This window comes from Oncorhynchus tshawytscha, linkage group LG29 (genome assembly GCF_018296145.1).
Source record: "Oncorhynchus tshawytscha isolate Ot180627B linkage group LG29, Otsh_v2.0, whole genome shotgun sequence".
Classification (NCBI taxonomy): domain Eukaryota; kingdom Metazoa; phylum Chordata; class Actinopteri; order Salmoniformes; family Salmonidae; genus Oncorhynchus; species Oncorhynchus tshawytscha.
In genome coordinates this window covers 3,662,880-3,684,521 of record NC_056457.1, presented here as the reverse complement: position 1 = coordinate 3,684,521, position 21,642 = coordinate 3,662,880, and the positions used below count along the sequence as shown (strand labels likewise).

General features: G+C 41.0%; 1 protein-coding gene across 1 annotated transcript in view; it reads left to right on the top strand.

The window, feature by feature from the left end:
• Positions 1–21,642, top strand: part of LOC112228032 (cadherin-18-like) — a 234,694-nt gene that overhangs the window by 169,745 nt on the left and 43,307 nt on the right. The window contains exon 5 of the mRNA XM_024393153.2: positions 20,363–20,530. Coding sequence (XP_024248921.1) covers positions 20,363–20,530 — 168 coding nt within the window. The remainder of the gene's footprint in view (positions 1–20,362; positions 20,531–21,642) is intronic.

Here is a 21,642-nt window from a genome sequence, read left to right as displayed (position 1 = left end):
ATTTATATCCAATAATCTCAGTTTACATTGGCGCGTAATGTTCAGAAATGCATAGTCTCAAAGAAACATCCGGTGAAACTGCAGAGAGCCACATCAAATAACAGAAATACTCATCATAAACATTGATAGAAGATACAAGTGTTAAACGTACAAATAAAGATAATCTTCTCCTTAACTTCTTGCGACTCCAAACCCGTATCCGGGAGCGTAATCATAGCCTCAAGCCCATTACCATAACGCAACGTTTCCTATTCATGAAAATCGCAAATGAAATGAGATAAATATATTGAAACACAAGCTTATCCTTTTGTTAACAACACTGTGATCTCAGCTTTTCAAAATATGCTTTAACCAAAGCTACACAAGCATTTGTGTAAGAGTATTGATAGCCTAGCATAGCATTAAGCCTAGCATTCAGCAGGCAACATTTTCACAAAAACAAGAAAAGCATTCAAATAAAATAATTTACCTTTGAAGAACTTCGGATGATTTCAATGACGAGACTCTCAGTTAGATAGCAAATGTTCATTTTTTCCCAAAATATTATTTGTGTAAGAGAAATAGCTCCGTTTTGTTCATCACGTTTGGCTAAGAAAAAAAAACGAAAATGCAGTCAACACAACGGCGAACTGTTTTCCAAATTAGCTCCATAATATCGACAGAAACATGGCAAACGTTGTTTAGAATCAATCCTCAAGGTGTTTTTCACAATTTCAGAAGGGCTTGATGACGAAAGCTCACTTTGTGATTGTGTTAGGTCAATGCCTAGCTACAGAAACCCATACAGCCATTTTCCAGCCAAGGAGAGGGCTCACAAAAGTCAGAAATAGCATTAAAAAGTATCGCATACCTTTGATGATCTTCATCAGGTGGCACTTCCAGGTCTCCATGTTTGACAATAAATGTTTGTTTTGTTCGATAATGTCACTCTTTATGACCAAAAAAAACCTTTTTGTTTGCGCATTTTGTCCAGTAATCCGAATGCACGTGCATTAAGTCCAGACGAAAAGTCTATTAAAAGTACAATAAAAGTTGCCAAACGATGCTTAAAATCCATCCTCCGGTTGTTTTTGTCATAAATAATCAGTAATATTTCAACCGGACAAAATCTTTGTCAATAGCAAAGGAGAAACAAGAAAGGCGTGTTCCCGATCAGACGCATGGCTGATGTCTGGAAACTTCCACTGGCTTCTCATTGAAAGTGCTGTATCTCCCTAATTTTTCAGAGTAAAAGCCTGAAACAATGCCTAAAGACTGACCACATGTAGAAGAAGCCATAGAGCTCGTGAACTGGGTCCAAAGTCTTTGTATGGTGGATAGGCTTTCAATGGAAAAACAACCTTTAAAAATAATAATACTTCCTGGTTGGATTTTCCTTGGGTTTTTGCCTGCCATATCAGTTCTGTTATACTCGCAGACATTATTTTAACAGCTTTGGAAACTTTTGTGTTTTCTATCCAAATATACTAATTACATGTATATCCTGGGCCTTATCAGCTTCTGGGCCTGAGTAGCAGGCAGTTTATTTTGGGCACGCTTTTCATCCAAAATTCCGAATGCTGCCCCCTACCCTAGTGATGGTAAGGACCAGTCCCTTCTCTCCCCCACACATGTCCCTCCGCCCCTTCGTTTTGTCGATGGTCGCCTGATCTACACTGTCTGACGTCTATTGGAGGCTCGTCGGTTCCGAGGCATCCTGCAGTACCTTTGCTGGAGCTTGAATTGTGTTTGTCTCTTGAGTGAGTTTTTGAGACATAGTGTTTGTTGTTTAGTGTAACTGTAATCCTTCCATTACAGTTTCTCAATAAAGTATTATGTTTATCTTTAACCACTGATTCCTCGTCTGGTCTCTTCTGATGATGGAAAAGAAAACGTATTTACACCTGGGTCCAATAAATATTATGTGTGTTTCTTGCAGTAGAACCTGGAGGAAACCTAGAATGTAGTAGTGTGTAGTAGTTTTTTTCCCAGATCAAAATAACAAGAGACACACAAAGGCTGCACCCTCAGAGCAGTGTGGACTGTGGACCACAAAATCAAGAGCCCCCGACGTGGGCGAAAGCAAGAGAAGAGCTTTGGTAATCTCCTCATAACCCCGTTCACCCTGGAGATTGTCCTCCTTTGGAAATGTCCAGTCAGACAAAGAGGGGGATAGTGCGATGGTATCAACTGTAATAGACTGGTGGGGATTGAAGGAAAGGCTAACCACCTCACTCACTCAAATGGCCCTGGGTTCAACGAAGACAGCTCCTTCTCAATTATTTTTATAAATTAACAGGCTTGTTCTATTGAGATCTAGCACAGACTATCAGGAATGGATGTAACCGCTCGAGCAAGTCAGTGGAGGAGGAGATTCAAGGATTGTTCGTGTGTCAAAGTTTCAAGGCACCTTTCAGGCAGGTGCATTTTGTTAAGGTAACTCATTTTGTAAGAAGAACAGTACATGCACCATGCCTTTGTTGTCTTTGGTAGTATATCAATCAATATTTTAGCATTGGGCTCTGGCACTATTGCTATTGAATGTAAGTGCTTGTATTCCAGAAATATTGTAGTATATAGTGTGGTAAATATTGTTGAAAACAACAACAACAAACGTGTTGCTGATTAATCCATAGCCTTTTGAAGCATCCCTAGATTGTACAGATTGTATCTTTAAAGTTCAGTGCTATTTGTTTTTGCTGTTGTTTTTATTGTTGAAGTATACGCCTAGTGAGCTTCCTTCGTTGTCCATCTTCCTGGGAAGGGAAGGATGCTGACGATTCATTTTCAGACACAATAGCTACAGTGTCTTCAGAAAGTTTACACACCCCTTTACTTTTTCCACATTTTGTTGTGTTACAGACTGAATTTAAATGTATATTTTGTCACATTGATCTACACACAATACCCCACAATGTCAAAGTGGAATTTTGTTTGAAGAACATTAAAAAAACTAAAACATTGAAAAGCTGGAATGTCTTCATCAATAACTATTCAACTCTTTATTTTGGCAAGCCTAAATAAGTTCAGGAGTAAAAATGTGCTTTAACAAATCACATAATAAGTTGCAAGGACTCATTCTGTGTTAAGCAATAATGGTTAACATACTTTTCTTATAGTATGTTTAAAACTTCTTTGGGATAGGGGGCAGTATTCGGAAGTTTGGACAAATGAGGTGCCCAAAGTAAACTGCCTGTTACTCAGGCCCAGAAGCTAGGATATGCATATAATTGTTAGTATTGGATAGAAAACTCTGAAGTTTTGAAAACTGTCAAAATAATGTCTGTGAGTATAACAGAACTGATATGGCAGGTAAAAAACCCAGACAATCCATCCAGATTTTTTTTTCAGCTCACCGCTGATTACAATGGCTGGCAATGGGAATATAAAAGGAATACCTCCCAGATTGCAGTTCCTAGGGCTTCCACTAGATGTCAATAGTCTTTAGAAAGAGTTTAAGGGTTGTTATTTGAAAAATGAGCTAGGATATGTAGTTTTTGTAAGTGGCTCCCATTTTGGCTGTAGTGTTTGTAGCGCGTTCCGGTGAGGGCGCGCACTTCGTTATTCATATCTAATTAATATACTCTTCTCCGTCTTAAATTGTATCATTTATTTACATATTAGGGTACCTGAGGATTGATTAGAAACGTTGTTTGACTTGTTTGGAAGAAGTTTATTGGTAACTTACGGGATTCATTTGTATGCATTTTGTATGAGGGAAACCGGTGGATTACTGAGTCAAGCACGGCAACTAAACTGACTTTTTTGTGATATCAAGAAGGACTTTATTGAACAAAAGGACCATTTGTTATGTAGCTGGGACCCTTGTGATTGCAACCAAATGAAGATCTTCAAAGGTAAGTGTTTTATTTTATCGCGATATCTGACTCTGAGCCTCTGCTTGGTTGGAAATGTACAGTATGTAATGCCTTTGTGAGCGGGGGCTGTAATCAGATAATCACATGGTGTGCTCTTGCCTTAAGCCTTTTTGAAATCTGACAAAGCGGCTGGATTAACAAGAAGTTAAGCTTTTAAATGATGTATGATATTTTCATGAATGTTTAATATTACGATTTTTGTAATTTGAATTTCACCGGATGTTGTCGAGGCCGGGCGCTAGAGGTACGCCTATCCCAAAGAGGCTCCCTCAATCAAAGTAATGAATATCAAGCACAGCTTCAAACACAAAGACCAAGGACATTTTTTAATGCCTCACAAAAAAGGGCACCAATTGGTAGATTTGTTTTAAAGAACTCTGCAGTGGCTGTATATCCCTTTGAGCATGGTGAAGTTATAAATTGGGCTTTAGATGGTGTATCAATGAACCCAGTCACTACAAAGATGCAGGCGTCCTTCCTAACTTAATTGCCGGAGAGGAAGGAGACTACTCAGGGATTTCAGCATGAGGCCATTGGGGATTTTAAAACAGTTACAGGGTTTAATGGTTGTGATATGAGATCTGATGATGGATCAACAACATTGTAGATCAAATTAAATTGTATTTGTCACATTTGCCGAATACAGCAGGTGTAGACCTTACCGTGAAATGCTTACTTACAAGCCCTTAATAACCAACAATACAGTTTTATGAAAATAGAGTAAAGAAAATATTTACTAGATAAACTAAAGTTATAAAAAGAAGAAAAAAAGAAACAATAACAATAACGAGGCTATATACAGTCTGTGCCAGTACAGAGTCAATGAGCGGGGGTATAGGTTAGTCGAGGTAATTTGTCCATGTAGCTAGGGGTGAAGTGACTATGCATAGATAATAAACAGTGAGTAGCAGCAATGTAAAAAGTAAGAGGTGGGTGGGGGGGCGTGTCCGGGTGACCAATCATTATTCAGCAGTCTTATTGCTTGGGGGTAGAAGCTGCTAAGGAGGCTTTTGGACTGAGACTTGGCCCTCCGGTATCACTTGCCATCCGGTAGCAGAGAGAACAGTCTATGACTTGGATGACTGGAGTCTTGGACAGTTTTTTGGGCTTTCCTCTGACACCACCTAGTATATAGGTCCTGGATGGTAGGAAGCTTGGCAACAGTGATGTACTGGGCCGTACACACTATCCTCTGTAGCGACTTGCGGTTGGATGCCAAGCAATATCAGGTGGTGACGCAACCAGTTGGGATGCACTCTATGGTGCAGCCGTACAACCTTTTGAGGACCAATGACAAATCTTTTCAGTCTTCACAACTGTCCTGGTGTGTTTGGAACATCATAGATCATTGGTGATGTGCCCCAACAATGTGAATGGAGGCATGTTCAGCTCTCATTTTGCTGTAGTCCAAGATGAACTCCTTTGTCTTGCTCACGTTGAGGGAGAGGTTGTGTCGTCAGCAATCTTAATGATGGTTTTGGAGTCGTGCTTGGCCAATCAGTCGTTCAGGGGAACAGGGAGTACAGGAGGATCAGCATGGCAGATGTGTTGTTGCCTACTGTCGTGGAACTGTCAGTGCTGAGAGAGACTTGAACAATTATTAAACTAATCATCTTTATTTAACATTGATTCATTATTGCAATGTGTGTTGCAGAGTGCTTAATAACTGATAATGAAAAAAGAGAGATATTTTATAGGCCCTAATTAATGCTTAGTCAGTCACTTCTACCCTTTCCATAAGCCACCTTGGTCCATCTCCTGGTCATCGGCACAGTATGTAGTTTTACTTCCAATCTGGGGCTTAGTTTCGCAGATGCCAGGAAGATGAGACAATGAGGCATTGTTCTATACTCTTCCAGGCTCTCTCTATCTCAGGTCACACGGGAGACATGGTCAGCTCATTGTCAGCTCAAGCTATCTCCAGCAAAACCTATTTCCTTGACTAGACCCCCAGACTAACTGCAGGGAGATAGAGTGCACACCATCTCTTTAACACAACATTAGTATGACAGAAATGTATGTTTTATTTGTTAAGTAATTCATTGTTAAATATCCAACAAATGAGGTAAATACGTAATATTTCTATCCTGTCACACTACCCTTCCACCTGGAGGGTGGCCCGTCAGGAATGCCAGGATCCAGTTGCAGAGGGAGGTGTTTAGTCCCAGGATCCTTAGCTTAGTGATGAGCTTGGTGTGGGCACCATGGTGTTGAACGCTGATCTGTTTTCAATCTGTTGTCAATGAACAGCATTCTCACATAGGTGGGAAAGGGAACTGTGGAGTGCAATAGAGATTGAATCATCTGTGGATCTTGTTGGGGCGGTATGCAAATTGGAGTGGGTCTAGGGTTTCCGGGATGGTGGTGTTGATGTGAGCCATGACCAGCCTTTCAAAGTACTTCATAGCTACTGATGTGAGTGCTATGGGGAGGAAATCATTTAGGCAGGTAACCTTTTCTTTCTTGGGTACAGGGACTTTGGTGGTCTGTTTGAAACATGTTGGTATTACAGACTCAGTCAGGGTGAGGTTGAAAATGTCAGTGAAGACATTTGCCAGTTGGTCTGAGTACACGTCCTGGTAATCCATCTGGCCCTGCGGTCTTGTGAATTTTGACCCGTTTAAAGGTCTTGCCCACATCGGCTACGAAGTGTGTGATCACACGGTCATCCGCAACAGCTGGTGCTCTCATGCATGCTTCAATGTTGCTTGCCTCCGAGCGAGCATAAAAGACATTTAGACTGTCTGTTAGGCTAGCATCACTGGGTAGCTCGCGACTGGGTTTCCCTTTGTAGTCTGTAATAGTTTGACAGCCCTGCCTCATCCGACGCGCATCATAGCAGGTGTGTTAGGATTCAATCTTAGTCCTATATTGACAATTTTTCTGCACGATGGTTCGTCTGAGGGCCTATCGGCATTTCTTATAATTGTCCAGAATTGTGTCCCGCTCCTTGAAAGCAGCAGCTCTAGACTTTAGCTCAGTGCGGATGTAATCCATGACTTCTGGTTGAAATGTGCACCTACTACTGTCACTGTGAGGACGACGTTGTCAATGCACTTATTGATGAAACGATTGACTGAGGTGGAATACTCCTCAATGCTATTGGATGAATCACAGGACATATTCCAGTCTATGCTAGCAAACAGTCCTGTAGCGTAGCATCCACATCATCTGAACACTTCCGTATTGTGCGAGTCACTGATACACCCTGCTTTAGATTTTGGTTGGAGGGCGAGGGAGAGCTTTATACACCTCTGTGTGTGGAGTAAAGCTGGTCTAGATTTTCTTTCCCTCTGGTTGCACATGTGACATGTAGGTAGAAATTAGGTAAAACAGACTTCTGGATGAGCATGTTCTTGTTTGCTTATGGCCTTAAATAGCTCATTGAGTGTGGTCTTAGTTGGTTTGTGGTGGTAAATAGATGGCTATGAAAAATATAGCTAGTGTGGTCTATAGCTTATCATGAAGTACTCTACCTCTGGCGAGCAATACCTTGAGACTGCCTTAATATTAGACATAGCGCACCAGCTGTTATTGACAAATGGACACACACCCAACCCCTAGTTTTACCGAACATAGCTGTCATGTCCTGCCGATGCACGGAAAACCCAGCCATATATTTTCCGTGTCGTCGTTCAGCTACGACTTGGTGAAACATAAGATATGACCTTTTTCAATGTCCTTTTGGAAGGATAGTCTCGAATGGAGCTCATCCAGTTTATTCTCCAGTGATTGAACGTTTTCCAATAGAAGGGATGGTAGAGATGGGTTACCCACTCGCTGACAAATTATTTTCTTCATGTGAATGAAGAGATTTGTGTCCGGGAGCAACAATATATCCTTCACATCAGACTCATTAAAGAAAAAATCTTTGACCAGTTAGAGGTGAGTAATCGCTGTTCTGATATCCAGAAGCTCTTTCTTTTTCGTCATAAGAGACATTTAGCATTATGTACAAAAAAAGTTACAATGTGAAAAAACACACAAAATAGCACAATTGGTTAAGAGCCCGTAAAACGGCCGCCATCCCCTCTGGCACCATTCTTTCATTGCATTGTTAGTTCACCATACCAAAGTAAATGACTGAGTGAAAAGACGAATGTCTGTACAGAATACAAATATTCCAAAACATGCATCCTGTTTGCAATAAGGCACTTAAGTAATAATTTTGTCCAACATACAAACACAACACATAACTGAGTAGCAGTCTTCTTATTTTAAAAGTTCCTGAGTGGTCTCGTTACAGGTTTAACTTACCCCATGTGTGGTGTTCATGTTTTTGTTATTCACCAAATGTTCGTGGGTCTGATGGACCAAAATTATTGGGTTTTTAAAACAATTCAGCCATAACAATTGATGTAAAAATACTTATTTCTTAGATGTTGACGTATATCAATTACAAGCAATATAAACAGCACACATGGTTAATATTTGCCATTTACCTCTGCTAGATTATATTTAGCAATATATATTTTTTATTAAAATCAAGACATGGGTGGAATAAATCATGTTTATCTTCATCAAACATTTTTATTTTTTATTTCACCTTTATTTAACCAGGTAGGCAAGTTGAGAACAAGTTCTCATTTACAATTGCGACCTGGCCAAGATAAAGCAAAGCAGTTTGACACATACAACAACACAGAGTTACACATGGAGTAAAACAAACATACAGTCAATAATACAGTAATAAACAAGTCTATTTATTTTTATTTATTTTATTTCACCATTATTTCACCAGGAAGGCTATTTGAGAACAAGTTCTCATTTGCAACTGCGACCTGGCCAAGATAAAGCATAGCAGTGTGAACAGACAACACAGAGTTACACATGGAGTAAACAATTAACAAGGCAATAACACAGTAGAAAAAAAAGAGTCTATATACATTGTGTGCAAAAGGCATGAGGAGGTAGGCGAATAATTACAATTTTGCAGATTAACACTGGAGTGATAAATGATCAGATGGTCATGTACAGGTAGAGATATTGGTGTGCAAAAAAGCAGAAAAGTAAATAAATATAAACAGTATGGGGATGAGGTAGGTAAAATTGGGTGGGCTATTTACCGATAGACTATGTACAGCTGCAGCGATCGGTTAGCTGCTCAGATAGCAGATGTTTGAAGTTGGTGAGGGAGATAAAAGTCTCCAACTTCAGCGATTTTTGCAATTCGTTCCAGTCACAGGCAGCAGAGAACTGGAACGAAAGGCGGCCAAATGAGGTGTTGGCTTTAGGGATGATCAGTGAGATACACCTGCTGGAGCGCGTGCTACGGGTGGGTGTTGCCATCGTGACCAGTGAACTGAGATAAGGCGGAGCTTTACCTAGCATGGACTTGTAGATGACCTGGACGAATATGTAGCGAGGGCCAGCCGACTAGAGCATACAGGTCGCAGTGGTGGGTGGTATAAGGTGCTTTAGTAACAAAATGGATGGCACTGTGATAAACTGCATCCAGTTTGCTGAGTAGAGTGTTGGAAGCTATTTTGTAGATGACATCGCCGAAGTCGAGGCTCGGTAGGATAGTCAGTTTTACTAGGGTAAATTTGGCGGCGTGAGTGAAGGAGGCTTTGTTGCGGAATAGAAAGCCGACTCTAGAATTGATTTTAGATTGGAGATGTTTGACATGAGTCTGGAAGGAGAGTTTACAGTCTAGCCAGACACCTAGGTACTTATAGATGTCCACATCTAGGTCGGAACCATCCAGGGTGGTGATGCTAGTCGGGCGTGCGGGTGCAGGCAGTGAACGGTTGAAAAACATGCATTTGGTTTTACTAGCGTTTAAGAGCAGTTGGAGGCCACAGAAGGAGTGCTGTATGGCATTGAAGCTCGTTTGGAGGTTAGATAGCACCGTGTCCAAGGACGGTGTGAGCAAATGAGGTGAGATAAGGGAGGTAAAGGCAAGAAAAGGCCATGGTGGCAAAGTAAATACAATATAGCAAGTAAAACACTGGAATGGTAGATTTGCAATGGAAGAATGTGCAAAGTAGAAATAAAAATAATGGGGTGCAAAGGAGCAAAATAAATAAATTAATTAAATACAGTAGGGAAAGAGGTAGTTGTTTGGGCTAAATTATAGGTGGGCTATGTACAGGTGCAGTAATCTGTGAGTTGCTCTGACAGTTGGTGCTTAAAGCTAGTGAGGGAGATAAGTGTTTCCAGTTTCAGAGAGTTTTGTAGTTCGTTCCAGTCATTGGCAGCAGAGAACTGGAAGGAGAGGCGGCCAAAGAAAGAATTGGTTTTGGGGGTGACTAGAGACATATACCTGCTGGAGCGTGTGCTACAGGTGGGAGATGCTATTTTGACCAGCGAGCTGAGATAAGGGGGGACTTTACCTAGCAGGGTCTTGTAGATGACATGGAGCCAGTGGTTGGGCGACGAGTATGAAGCGAGGGCCAGCCAACGAGAGCGTACAGGTCGCAATGGTGGGTAGTATATGGGGCTTTGGTGACAAAACGGATTGCACTGTGATAGACTGCATCCAATTTGTTGAGTAGGGTATTGGAGGCTATTTTGTAAATTACATCGCCAAAGTCGAGGATTGGTAGGATGGTCAGTTTTACAAGGGTATGTTTGGCAGCATGAGTGAAGGATGCTTTGTTGCGAAATAGTAAGCCAATTCTAGATTTAACTTTGGATTGGAGATGTTTGATATGGGTCTGGAAGGAGAGTTTACAGTCTAACCAGACACCTAAGTATTTGTAGTTGTCCACGTATTCTAAGTCAGAGCTGTCCAGAGTAGTGATGTTGGACAGGTGGGCAGGTGCAGGTAGCGATCAGTTGAATAGCATGCATTTAGTTTACTTGTATTTAAGAGCAATTGGAGGCCATGGAAGGAGAGTAGTATGGCATTGAAGCTTGCCTGGAGGGTTGTTAACACAGTGTCCAAAGAAGGGCCAGAAGTATACAGAATGGTGTCGTCTGCGTAGAGGTGGATCAGAGAATCACCAGCAGCAAGAACGACCTCATTGATGTATAAAGAGAAGAGAGTCGGTCCAAGACTTGAACCCTGTGGCACCCCCATAGAGACTGCCAGAGGTCCGGACAGCAGACCCTCCGATTTGACACACTGAACTCTGTCAGAGAAGTAGTTGGTGAACCAGGCGAGGCAATCATTTGAGAAACCAAGGCTGTCAAGTCTGCCGATGAGGATGTGGTGATTGACAGAGTCGAAAGCCTTGGCCAGATCAATCAATACGGCTGCACAGTAATGTTTCTTATCGATGGCGGTTAAGATATCGTTTAGGACCTTGAGCGTGGCTGAGGTGCACCCATGACCAACTCTGAAACCAGATTGCATAGCAGAGAAGGTATGGTGAGATTCGAAATGGTCGGTAATCTGTTTGTTGACTTGGCTTTCGAAGCCCTTAGAAATTCATGGTAGGATAGATATAGGTCTATTCAAAGGGGGTCAAGAGTGTGACCTCCTTTGAAGACGGGGATGACCGCAGCTGCTTTCCAATCTTTGGGAATCTCAGACGACACGAAAGAGAGGTTGAACAGGCTAATAATAGGGGTGGCAACAATTTCAGCAGATAGTTTTAGAAAGAAAGGGTCCAGATTGTCTAGCCCGGCTGATTTGTAGGGGTCCAGATTTTGCAGCGCTTTCAGAACATCAGCTGAACGGATTTGGGAGAACGAGAAATGGGGAAGGCTTGGGCGAGTTGCTGTGTGGTGTGCAGTGCTGTTGACCGGGGTAGGAGTAGCCAGGTGGAAAGCATGGCCAGCCGTAGAAAAATGCTTATTGAAATTCTCAATTATGGTGGATTTATCAGTGGTGACAGTGTTTCCTATCTTCAGTGCAGTGGACAGCTGGGAGGAGGTGTTCTTATTCTCCATGGACTTTACAGTGTCCCAGAACTTTTTTGAGTTAGTGTTGCAGGAAGCAAATTTCTGCTTGAAAAAGTTAGCCTTGGCTTTTCTAACTGCCTATATATAATGGTTTCTAGCTTCCCTGAACAGCTGCATATCACGGGGGCTGTTCGATGCTAATGCAGAACGCCATAGGATGTTTTTGTGTTGGTTAAGGGCAGTCAGGTCTGGGGAGAACCAAGGGGTATATCTGTTCCTGGTTCTAAATTTCTTGAATGGGGCATGTTTATTTAAGATGGTTAGGAAGGCATTTAAAAACAATATCCAGGCATCCTCTACTGACGGGATGAGATCATTATCCTTCCAGGATACCCCGACCAGGTCGATTAGAAAGGCCTGCTCGCTGAAGTGTTTCAGGGAGCGTTTGACAGTGATGAGTGGAGGTCGTTTGACCGCTGACCCATTACGGATGCAGGCAATGAGGCAGAGATCGCTGAGATCTTGGTTGAAGACAGCAGAGGTGTATTTAGAGGGCAAGTTGGTTAGGATGATATCTATGAGGGTGCCCGTGTTTAAGGCTTTGGGGAGGTACCTGGTAGGTTCATTGATAATTTGTGTGAGATTGAGGGCATCAAGTTTAGATTGTAGGATGGCTGGGGTGTTAAGCATGTTCCAGTTTAGGTCGCTTAGCAGCACGAGCTCTGAAGATAGATGGGGGGCAATCAGTTCACATATGGTGTCCAGAGCACAGCTGGGGGCAGAGGGTGGTCTATAGCAGGCGGCAACGGTGAGAGACTTGTTTTTAGAGAGGTGGATTTTTAAAAGTAGAAGTTCAAATTGTTTGGGTACAGACCTGGATAGTAGGACAGAACTCTGCAGGCTATCTTTGCAGTAGATTGCAACACCGCCCCCTTTGGCAGTTCTATCTTGTCTGAAAATGTTGTAGTTTGGGATTAAAATTTCAGAATTTTTGGTGGTCTTCCTAAACCAGGATTCAGACACAGCTAGAACATCCGGGTTGGCAGAGTGTGCTAAAGCAGTGAGTAGAACAAACTTAGGGAGGAGGCTTCTAATGTTAACATGCATGAAACCAAGGCTATTACGGTTACAGAAGTCGTCAAAAGAGAGCGCCTGGAGAATAGGAGTGGAGCTAGGCACTGCAGGGCCTGGATTCACCTCTACATCGCCAGAGGAACAGAGGAGGAGTAGAATAAGGGTACGGCTAAAAGCAATAAGAATTGGTTGTCTAGAACGTCTGAAACAGAGAGTAAAAGGAGGTTTCTGGGGGCAATAAAATAGCATCAAGGTATAATGTACAGACAAAGGTATGGTAGGATGTGAATACAGTGGAGGTAAACCTAGGTATTGAGTGATGGAGAGAGATATTGTCTCTAGAAACATCATTGAAACCAGGAGATATCATTGCATGTGTGGGAGGTGGAACTAATAGGTTGGATAAGGTATAGTGAGCAGGACTAGAGGCTCTACAGTGAAATAAGCCAATAAACACTAACCAGAACAGCAATAGACAAGGCATATTGACATTAAGGAGAGGCATGCTTAGTCGAGTGATCAAAAGGGTCCAGTGAGTAGAGAGGTTGGTTGGGGGTCACGGTGATTTAGACAGCTAGCCAGGCCATCGGTAGCAAGCTAGCATAGGATGGAGGTCTGTTATTAGCCACCTCTTGCGTTCCGTCAGTAGATTAATGGGGTTCCGTGTGGTAGAGGGGATTAATCCAAATCACACAACAACAAAAAAAAGAGATATAGTTATAGAGGCCCAAGAAGAAAAAATTAATGATAATAATACTAAAAATAAATAAATAAATTGTCCGATTGTCTATTCAGATAGCAGCCGATAAGACAGCCTACGGTTAGCGGGCCGCAGATGGGCGTTCAGGTAACGTCGCGACGGAGGAGCCAGCCGGATAACTCCTACGGGTAGATAACGTCGGCAGTCCAGTTGTGAAGGCCCAGTGGGGCTCCGCGTAGGCAGTAAAACGGGTCCGGATAGGTGATTGTACCCCAGGAGTGATTGATGGAACTCTTCAGCTGGCTAGCTCCGGAATAATTGATGTTTGCTCCGGAATCGACGAAAGCCGATAGTCACACAGATAGCAGCTAGCTAGCTGTGAGATCCAGGTATGAATGTCCAGAGTTAGCAGTTGAAATCCAGGGACATGGAGAGAAAAATTGGTCCGGTATGTTCCGTTCCGAGCCTCGCTGCGCCGTACAAAACTGGCGATAGATTTTCGAGCTAAAGGATAGCTGATGACCACAAACCATGGTTGGCTGAATACTAACGATTAGCCAGTAAAGAAGCTAACTAGCTTCTGATTAGCTTCTGATTAGCTTCTGGATTAGCTTCTGGCTAGCTTCTGGCTAGTTTCTGGCTAGCTTCTTGGAGGATTACAGATTTGAGGTAAATAATACTTTTTTTATAAATAGAAATTGGTGAGGCGGGTTGCAGGAGAGTGTTTTGAAGATGAGTTTATGAAAAATTAAAAAATATATAGAAAAAGGTACGTCGAAAAAGTTGTAAATACTGTATATATATATATACGGGACACGACAAGACGAGGACAAAAGACGTCTGAACTGCTATGCCATCTTGGTAACCACATAAATAAATGAAACAAGGTTTGATTCACTATTGATGTTTGTTGCTTTGACCTGAACAAACTGGAAGAACAAATTTAACAAACAGTATTTATAAATGAGCCCCATTAATTAAACACAAATTAAGGCTGGTCAACACACCACATGAGACAGAGTTTTACTGTGTGTGTGTGTGCAAATGTATTTCTTGCACTTGATGCATGTGTACTGCATCCTCTATTTTTTGACATTCAGATTTTTCCTCCTGCAGGCTTCTGATGAGCTAGCTGCTGATTGGCTGGTCCTGGGGCTGGTTGAGGGTCAATCTCATCCTCTTCTTCCAACTCACTGTCAGACTCTAAATTGACAGAGACATGATCCTCATATTTGGAAAATTCTTAATCTTCCAAAGTGGAAGATGCTCTTTCCACACTAAATTCTCTCTCTGCAAAAAAAAATGTGTCATAGGCTCTCTGGGCTGAGACTAATTTTGCCATACTGATTGATTGTGTAAGGAACCAAACATGCAAAGCTATTTATTTGTTCTGTCCCTCCCCCAGTTTGCACTTGGCTGGGGTAAAAATATAGAATTCTTTAAAATGTATTGAAATATTGTATTGTAATAACATTGTGCAGGTTCCCCGCAAGATATTGTGTAGTTTCACACACAACAAAGGGTAAAGAGTGCGAGAAAAGCGGGAGACAAGCAGAGAGGTAGAGACTGGCACAGGGAGGAGGAAGACAGAGTGAAGGCACACAGCAAATAAAATCTTACTTGTTTTCACCTACACACACACTTTTCCACACTTTTATTACCCTCGGGTCCAGTGGACCCAAACACCACATATGTAATGTAGATTTGTATGGGGGTGCACAGTGTGCACTCAATGAAAATGTGTTACTTTACATGTTCTTCACAGAAAATGAGCCAAGGCCAATGAGTCTCAGGTTGAAAAAATTGTTCAATGAATAATTTTTATTTGAGTAAACTTTGAAAATGGGTCCCATAGACCCAAACAAGGGTTAAATTGGCTTGACAATATCTTTGCTAGCAACTACAACAACCAACTTGACAGAGCTTGAATAATGTTTTTAAGTAATCTAACAGTTTCACAACAACTACCTTATACACACAAGTGTAAAGGAATGAATATGAATATGTACATATAAATATATGGATGAGCGATGGCCGAATGGCATAGGCAAGATGCAGTAGATGGTATAGAGTACAGTATATACATATGAGATGAGTAATGTAGGGTATGTAAACATTATATAAAGTGGCATTGTTTAAAGTGACTAGTGATACATTTATTACATCCTATTTTTAATTGTTAAAGTGGCTAGAGATTTGAGTCAGTATGTTGGCAGCAGTACTGTCTAAGGGGGTGAATACTTATCTAATCAAGATACACTGAGTATACCCTCCGCCTTTTGCCCTCAGAACATCCTCAATTCGTCAAGTATGGACTCTACAAGGTATCAAAAGTGTTCCACAGGGATGCTGGCCCATGCTTATTCCAATGCTTCCCACAGTTGTGTCAAGTTGACTGGATGTCCTTTGGGTGGTGGGCCATTCTTGATACCCCTTGGAAACTGTTGATCGTGAAAAATCCAGCAGCATTGCAGTTCTTGGCAAAAAAACGGTGCGCCTGGCACCTACTACCGTACCCGGTTAAAAGGCACTTACAATTTGTGTCTTGCCATTCACCCTCTGAATGACACACAGACACAATGCATGTCTCTGTTGTCTCAAGGCTTAAAAGTATTTCTTTAACCTGTCTCCTCCCCTTCGTCTGCACTGCTTGAAGTGGATTTAACAGGGGACATCAATAAAGGATCAATAGCTTTCACCTGGACTCACCTGGTCAGTCTATGTCATGGAAAGTGCAGGTATTTTTGATGTTTTGTACACTCAATGTATATCAGTGTTGTTTTTTCATACATGTTTAATACATGTAAAATAAATAAATACATGTTGACCTTAGTGTTTTGTCTAGATTTGTAACACAACAAGGCTTTGTAACACAAGAAAATGTGGAAAAATGTAAGGGGTGGAAAGACTTTCTGTATGCACTGTAGATGGAAGAGTGCAGAATATCCAGAGCCAAAACACATTTTATACGTCTTAGTAGGGTTGTGCTCATTGTTCATAAACAATGCTCAGTGAGTGATTGCTCTGGAGCGATGTGCCTTTGTGAGTAAAGCAGGAATAAGCAACCGTAAATGTCAGATCCTCCGTCTTTGTGTTGTTTTAATGGAAAGTGTGTCCATGTGCCAAGGTCTTCTGCTTCTTTGGGACCCAGGGTTAAGTAATGCCCCGGCTCCATTTAATATCTTGGAACCTCAATGGCCTAGACCCACCATTGTACTGTATGCACGGTGTGCCAGGTAAACGTCTTAGGCTGTGTCTCAAATGTCACCCTATTCCCTATATAGTGCACACATTTTGACCCGAGCCCTTATATGCCCTTGTCAAAAGTAGTGCACTAAATAGGGAATAAAGTGCCATTTGGGACATATGTCTTGGAATATCTCATATCTGAGGAATTTTAAAATGAATGAACAGTAAAGGTTACGGTTATTTCATGCACGAGTACTGTATGGGATAAGGTGAAATCAAGCATGCATTTCTTTCCTATCGAGTTTACTTACGTAGCTATTCATGGAATAAGTTTTGAAATGTTAAATTCTTTCCAGATTCCAGACAATCTTGAACAGTGCACAAGATATATCAACGTATGGAATGTGTGTTATGCTGCCAATGGTAGCCTATGCCATGTGATAGACAGACACATGACTGACTACTGTATACTTTGGCATCACAAGGCCACTCTGTTGTGATATTTTTTTTTGTCACAGCTATTTTCCGGCCAGCACAGCATACTCTTATTGTATGCTAAAAGCCATCTATCTCTGCTGTGAGATGGAAGACTACTGTAGTGTGGAGATCAGCTGGACAGGATCCGAGAGTACAGACAACTGAACTACTGTATCCGTTCTCCTGGGTGACAGATGATGGCTCCGTCCCAAATGGCACCCTATCCCCTATATAATGCACTACTTTGACCAGGGCCATAGGGCTCTCGTCATAAGTAGTGCATTATGTAGGGAACAGGGTGCCATTTGGGACGCAATTTGATATGTAACCTAACCTCTCAAATCCCCTGGAAGGCATCGCTCCTTAACCCATTTATAGTGATTATTCTGCCCAAGACAAGTGGATTGGACTAGCTTCTGCCTATAGCATCCTCCTGAATAGAGAGAGAGGAAATAATGTCTGTAAGAAAATAGATATTAGTAGTGCCTCTTTTGTCCAAACCGGAAATTAGGCTCTTGATAGAATCTAATTATGGCTTTGTTCTTGGAATCCGATCAACGTATTCTAAGAAAACAAGAGAATAATGATACAAGAGAATCAGGTGTATCTATAGATGAACTATACCCAGCAGGATAATGAAAACGAACAGAAACAGTTAGTTAGAATGTAAAGATGGCTTTGAAACCGGTCACCATACAAGATAATAAGATTTGTTTATAGATCAACAATGTCAAGTAGGACCAGTAATGGAAAACAACAAACTATTTTTCTCTTCAAACAAATAGGATATGTCATTGATAGGTCATGAATTCTTGATACAATATCTCTCTCCTACCAAAATCAAATAGATGCATTTTGTTCAGTACTATTAAAACCATATTGCAAATACTGTACATTGGATATACACATAATCGTACAAGTCATTTAGGCATCCCATTTCTTGTCCACATGAATGTGTATTGATTTGATTGCAATGGTGGGCTTGTAACTGAGAAGATTGTAACTAATTCTGTGCTCGTTTGAGCCCCACACCTTCATTTTGTTTGTTTGCTACATCAAGGATTTTCACACATGCAGAAACTACCTTACAAATTTTAAGCAGATATTTTTTCCCCTCAAGCAAGAAGTACGTCGAAAGGGTTGAGTAAGAAAATAGGAAAACAAGACAAACTGCACTTTTATACAGAGAAATGAACAATTGTCTCCTGGAACGTTCCTGATATTGCGAAAAGTAAACAACCCATATCCTGTAAACTCACACACTAAAATTGACATATTTTTCAAGGGGCCTTGTACAGATTAAATCACACAATGCGACCACTGATCTTTTCTATAACCTTGTAAAAATATTGATCAAGATACGAAATGGACTGATTGCTACTGAAGAGAAGTGTGTGTGTGTGTACTCATTTTTTTTTATCACAGCAACCGACTATACCAACTACTATGTCATTATTATATTCTATATTATAGACATCACAGCCGAGACCCTGCTGTTTTCTGTAGATTGCTGTTAGAGTCAGTTCACACAAAGGTTCACAAGAATACAAGTTCACCAGTTGCTCAAGGTGTTTTGCCTCTGGGAGACAGAGAGTGAGTGAGATTGAGACTGAGAACTGAAGTAACAGGCAACATATATTAAATCCCAGTCCTTGATCTGGTTTCAGTGTACAGAGGGGCGAGACAGTGAGGCACTTCAATCCCCTCACACACATACTAATCATTACCAGAGTGTGTATATTCTTTACTTTACAATGTGTGGGAATGAAATATCAGTACTAGCTTCAAAAGGCATGGAATCTATTACATTGGATTGAGCACTGGGTAATTTACACAATTTGGACAGTGACATGAACTTTCTTTTGTACTATATATATGTACAGTACTGTACTATGCATTGATTCAGAATATCTGTTTAACCCTAGTAGAAAGTACATGGAGCTATATCCTGCATTATTATAGTGATAAACATGATTGAATGGGTTCTTTGGGGAAGGCTGCATTCTCTGCCTTACCAAGGTTGCATAGTCATTTGAAATATATTGGAAAGTGTAGAAAGGCTAACCTTGGCAATGAAACATTTGGACAATCAAGATCGAAAGGATGTTGGAGCAGCCTATTTTTATGTTATGCATCTTTTATTTAAACTGTCAAACTGAACGATTATTTCTCACAAGACTCTTGTGAGAATCCAAATTCTGGCCTAGACAGTAATGGCACATTGCTTTAATAACTTATACACCACAACTTTCTCCCCTCCGAATCTACAAGGAATAGGGTGTTTGGCCATCACGAGTCAGAACAGCTTCAATGCACCTTGACATAGATGCTACACTGGAACTCTATTGGAGGAATGTGAGAGATTTATTCCACAATAAAATCCATAACTTGTTTTTTTGTTGTTGATGGTGGTGGGAAATGCTGTCTCAGGAGCTGCTCCAGAATCTCCCATAAGTGTTAATTTGGGTTGTGATCTGGTGACTAAGACGGCCATGGCATATGGTTTACCTTGTTTTTATGCTCATCAAACCATTCAAACCACCCGTGCCCTGTGGATGCAGGCATGGTCATTTTATGGCGGCATAGCCATGAAAGCAAAAATAATGGCCAAAATAATGGCTTGCCCAGCATTTTTTACATCACCCGAAGCATGAGGGGATTTTTATTGTTTAATTAACTCAGGAACCACACCTGTGTGGGAGCAGCTGCTTTCAATATACTGTACGTTGGCTCCCTCATTTACTCAAGTGTTTCCATTAGTTTGGCAGTTGCCTGTATTTTCCAACCTTGCATTATTAGTTACTGTTAAGTAAAGAGCCTAAGGTCATCGGCCTATAAGCTCTATTACTGCTTCTGTTTTTTCCATTGTCACCCTTACCCAAATAACAAGAGGAATACCATATTAATCTCAAGAATTCATCCTTTGATTTATTCAAGTCAAGTGACTCTAAGAATCTCTATTCATAAAGAAAAAACATTGGTAGTCAAAGTACTGACATTGGTATTTAACACTGTACTAACATAGATATCCATAGTAACATTTTAATTCCTCTATTCTTCTCCTCCTGTCCAGGAGTCATCAATTAGCCATGCAATACAGTAGAAACATTGGTATTCATTGGTAACAGAGGTACTTCGCTATTCTTCTCCCCCTGTCCAGGATGGCTTCAGTTCTAAACTGTGTGGCCTTAGCCGAATAGTACAATAGTAACATTGGTATTCATACAGTACAGTAGTAACATTGCTATTCTTATATTATTTTCTCCGCGTCCAGGAGTCATCAGGACTGCCTTAGCCAACATGGACCGGGAGGCGAGAGAACACTATGCTGTAGTCATTCAAGCCAAAGACATGGCAGGATCAGTTGGAGGACTTTCTGGATCCACCACTATCAACATCACCCTCACCGACGTCAACGACAACCCTCCCAAGTTCCCGCAAAGTGAGTATAGATACCATGGCTGCATTCAGCAGGCAAAACGGTGTGTAACATTCAGAGAGAAATAAAACAAACATGCCTCTCTCACATCTGGAATAAGGAATCACATCAGACTATTTGTATAATTTATATCTGCAATGTTTCCCACCATTTGCGGGGCCCAGTTACTCCATATCACTTGGATTTCAAGGCTTAACGGTATCTAAGACATCTGCTATCTATTTCCGCTAAATACTAATTACTTTGATTGATAAACAGCAGTGCTTCTCAGAGACTCTTTTCGTGACTGGCATGAGATCCTTTTGAGAGTATTTTTAGTAGGCCAATTATAAATGGAGTGTTCTCATCTATCTATAGAAGAATCATGATATACTCCTCCTCACTCACATAGATAGAGCTTCAATATAGAAACTCATCAGCTTTAATTGACTGTCAGTAGGCTCCATCTTTAATATATAACAGATGTGCAACAGACATTATTTAGATGAGCATAGCATTGACTAAAATCGCACCAATTATGAATCATGATTTTAATGCATTTTTTATCTATCCTATCATGTAATAATAATCAAATATTAATATGAACTTTGGTCTCAAAATGGACCTCATCAAATGCCATGCAGGCAACACCAACAAAAAATAGCTTGAACATTTTAATGTTATATTGCTGTAACACTGAACATCTGAACATTTTTACAATATATAATCAATAATATATCAACAGGGAATGTAGCTTTTTCAATAGTAGAGAGAGAGAAAATGGCTGCACCAAGCTGTTGTGCATACAAAACGCTGCTGGCACCCAGCCATACAATGACGCGATGTGATCTTGCTCACTCATTTTTCATAATAAAAGCCTGAAACTATGTCTAAAGACTCTTCACACCACGGGGAAGCCATAGGAAAAGGAATCTGGTTGATATCCCTTTAAATGGAGCGAAGGCAGGCTATGGAACATGGAGCTTTCAAAATAGAAGCCACTTCCTGGTTTAATTTTCCTCAGGTTTTCACCTGCAATTTCAGTTCTGTTATACTCACAGACAACATTTTAACAGTTTTGGAAATTTTAGAGTGTTTTCTATCCTAATCTTGTTAAAGTCAAAACTATTAAAGTA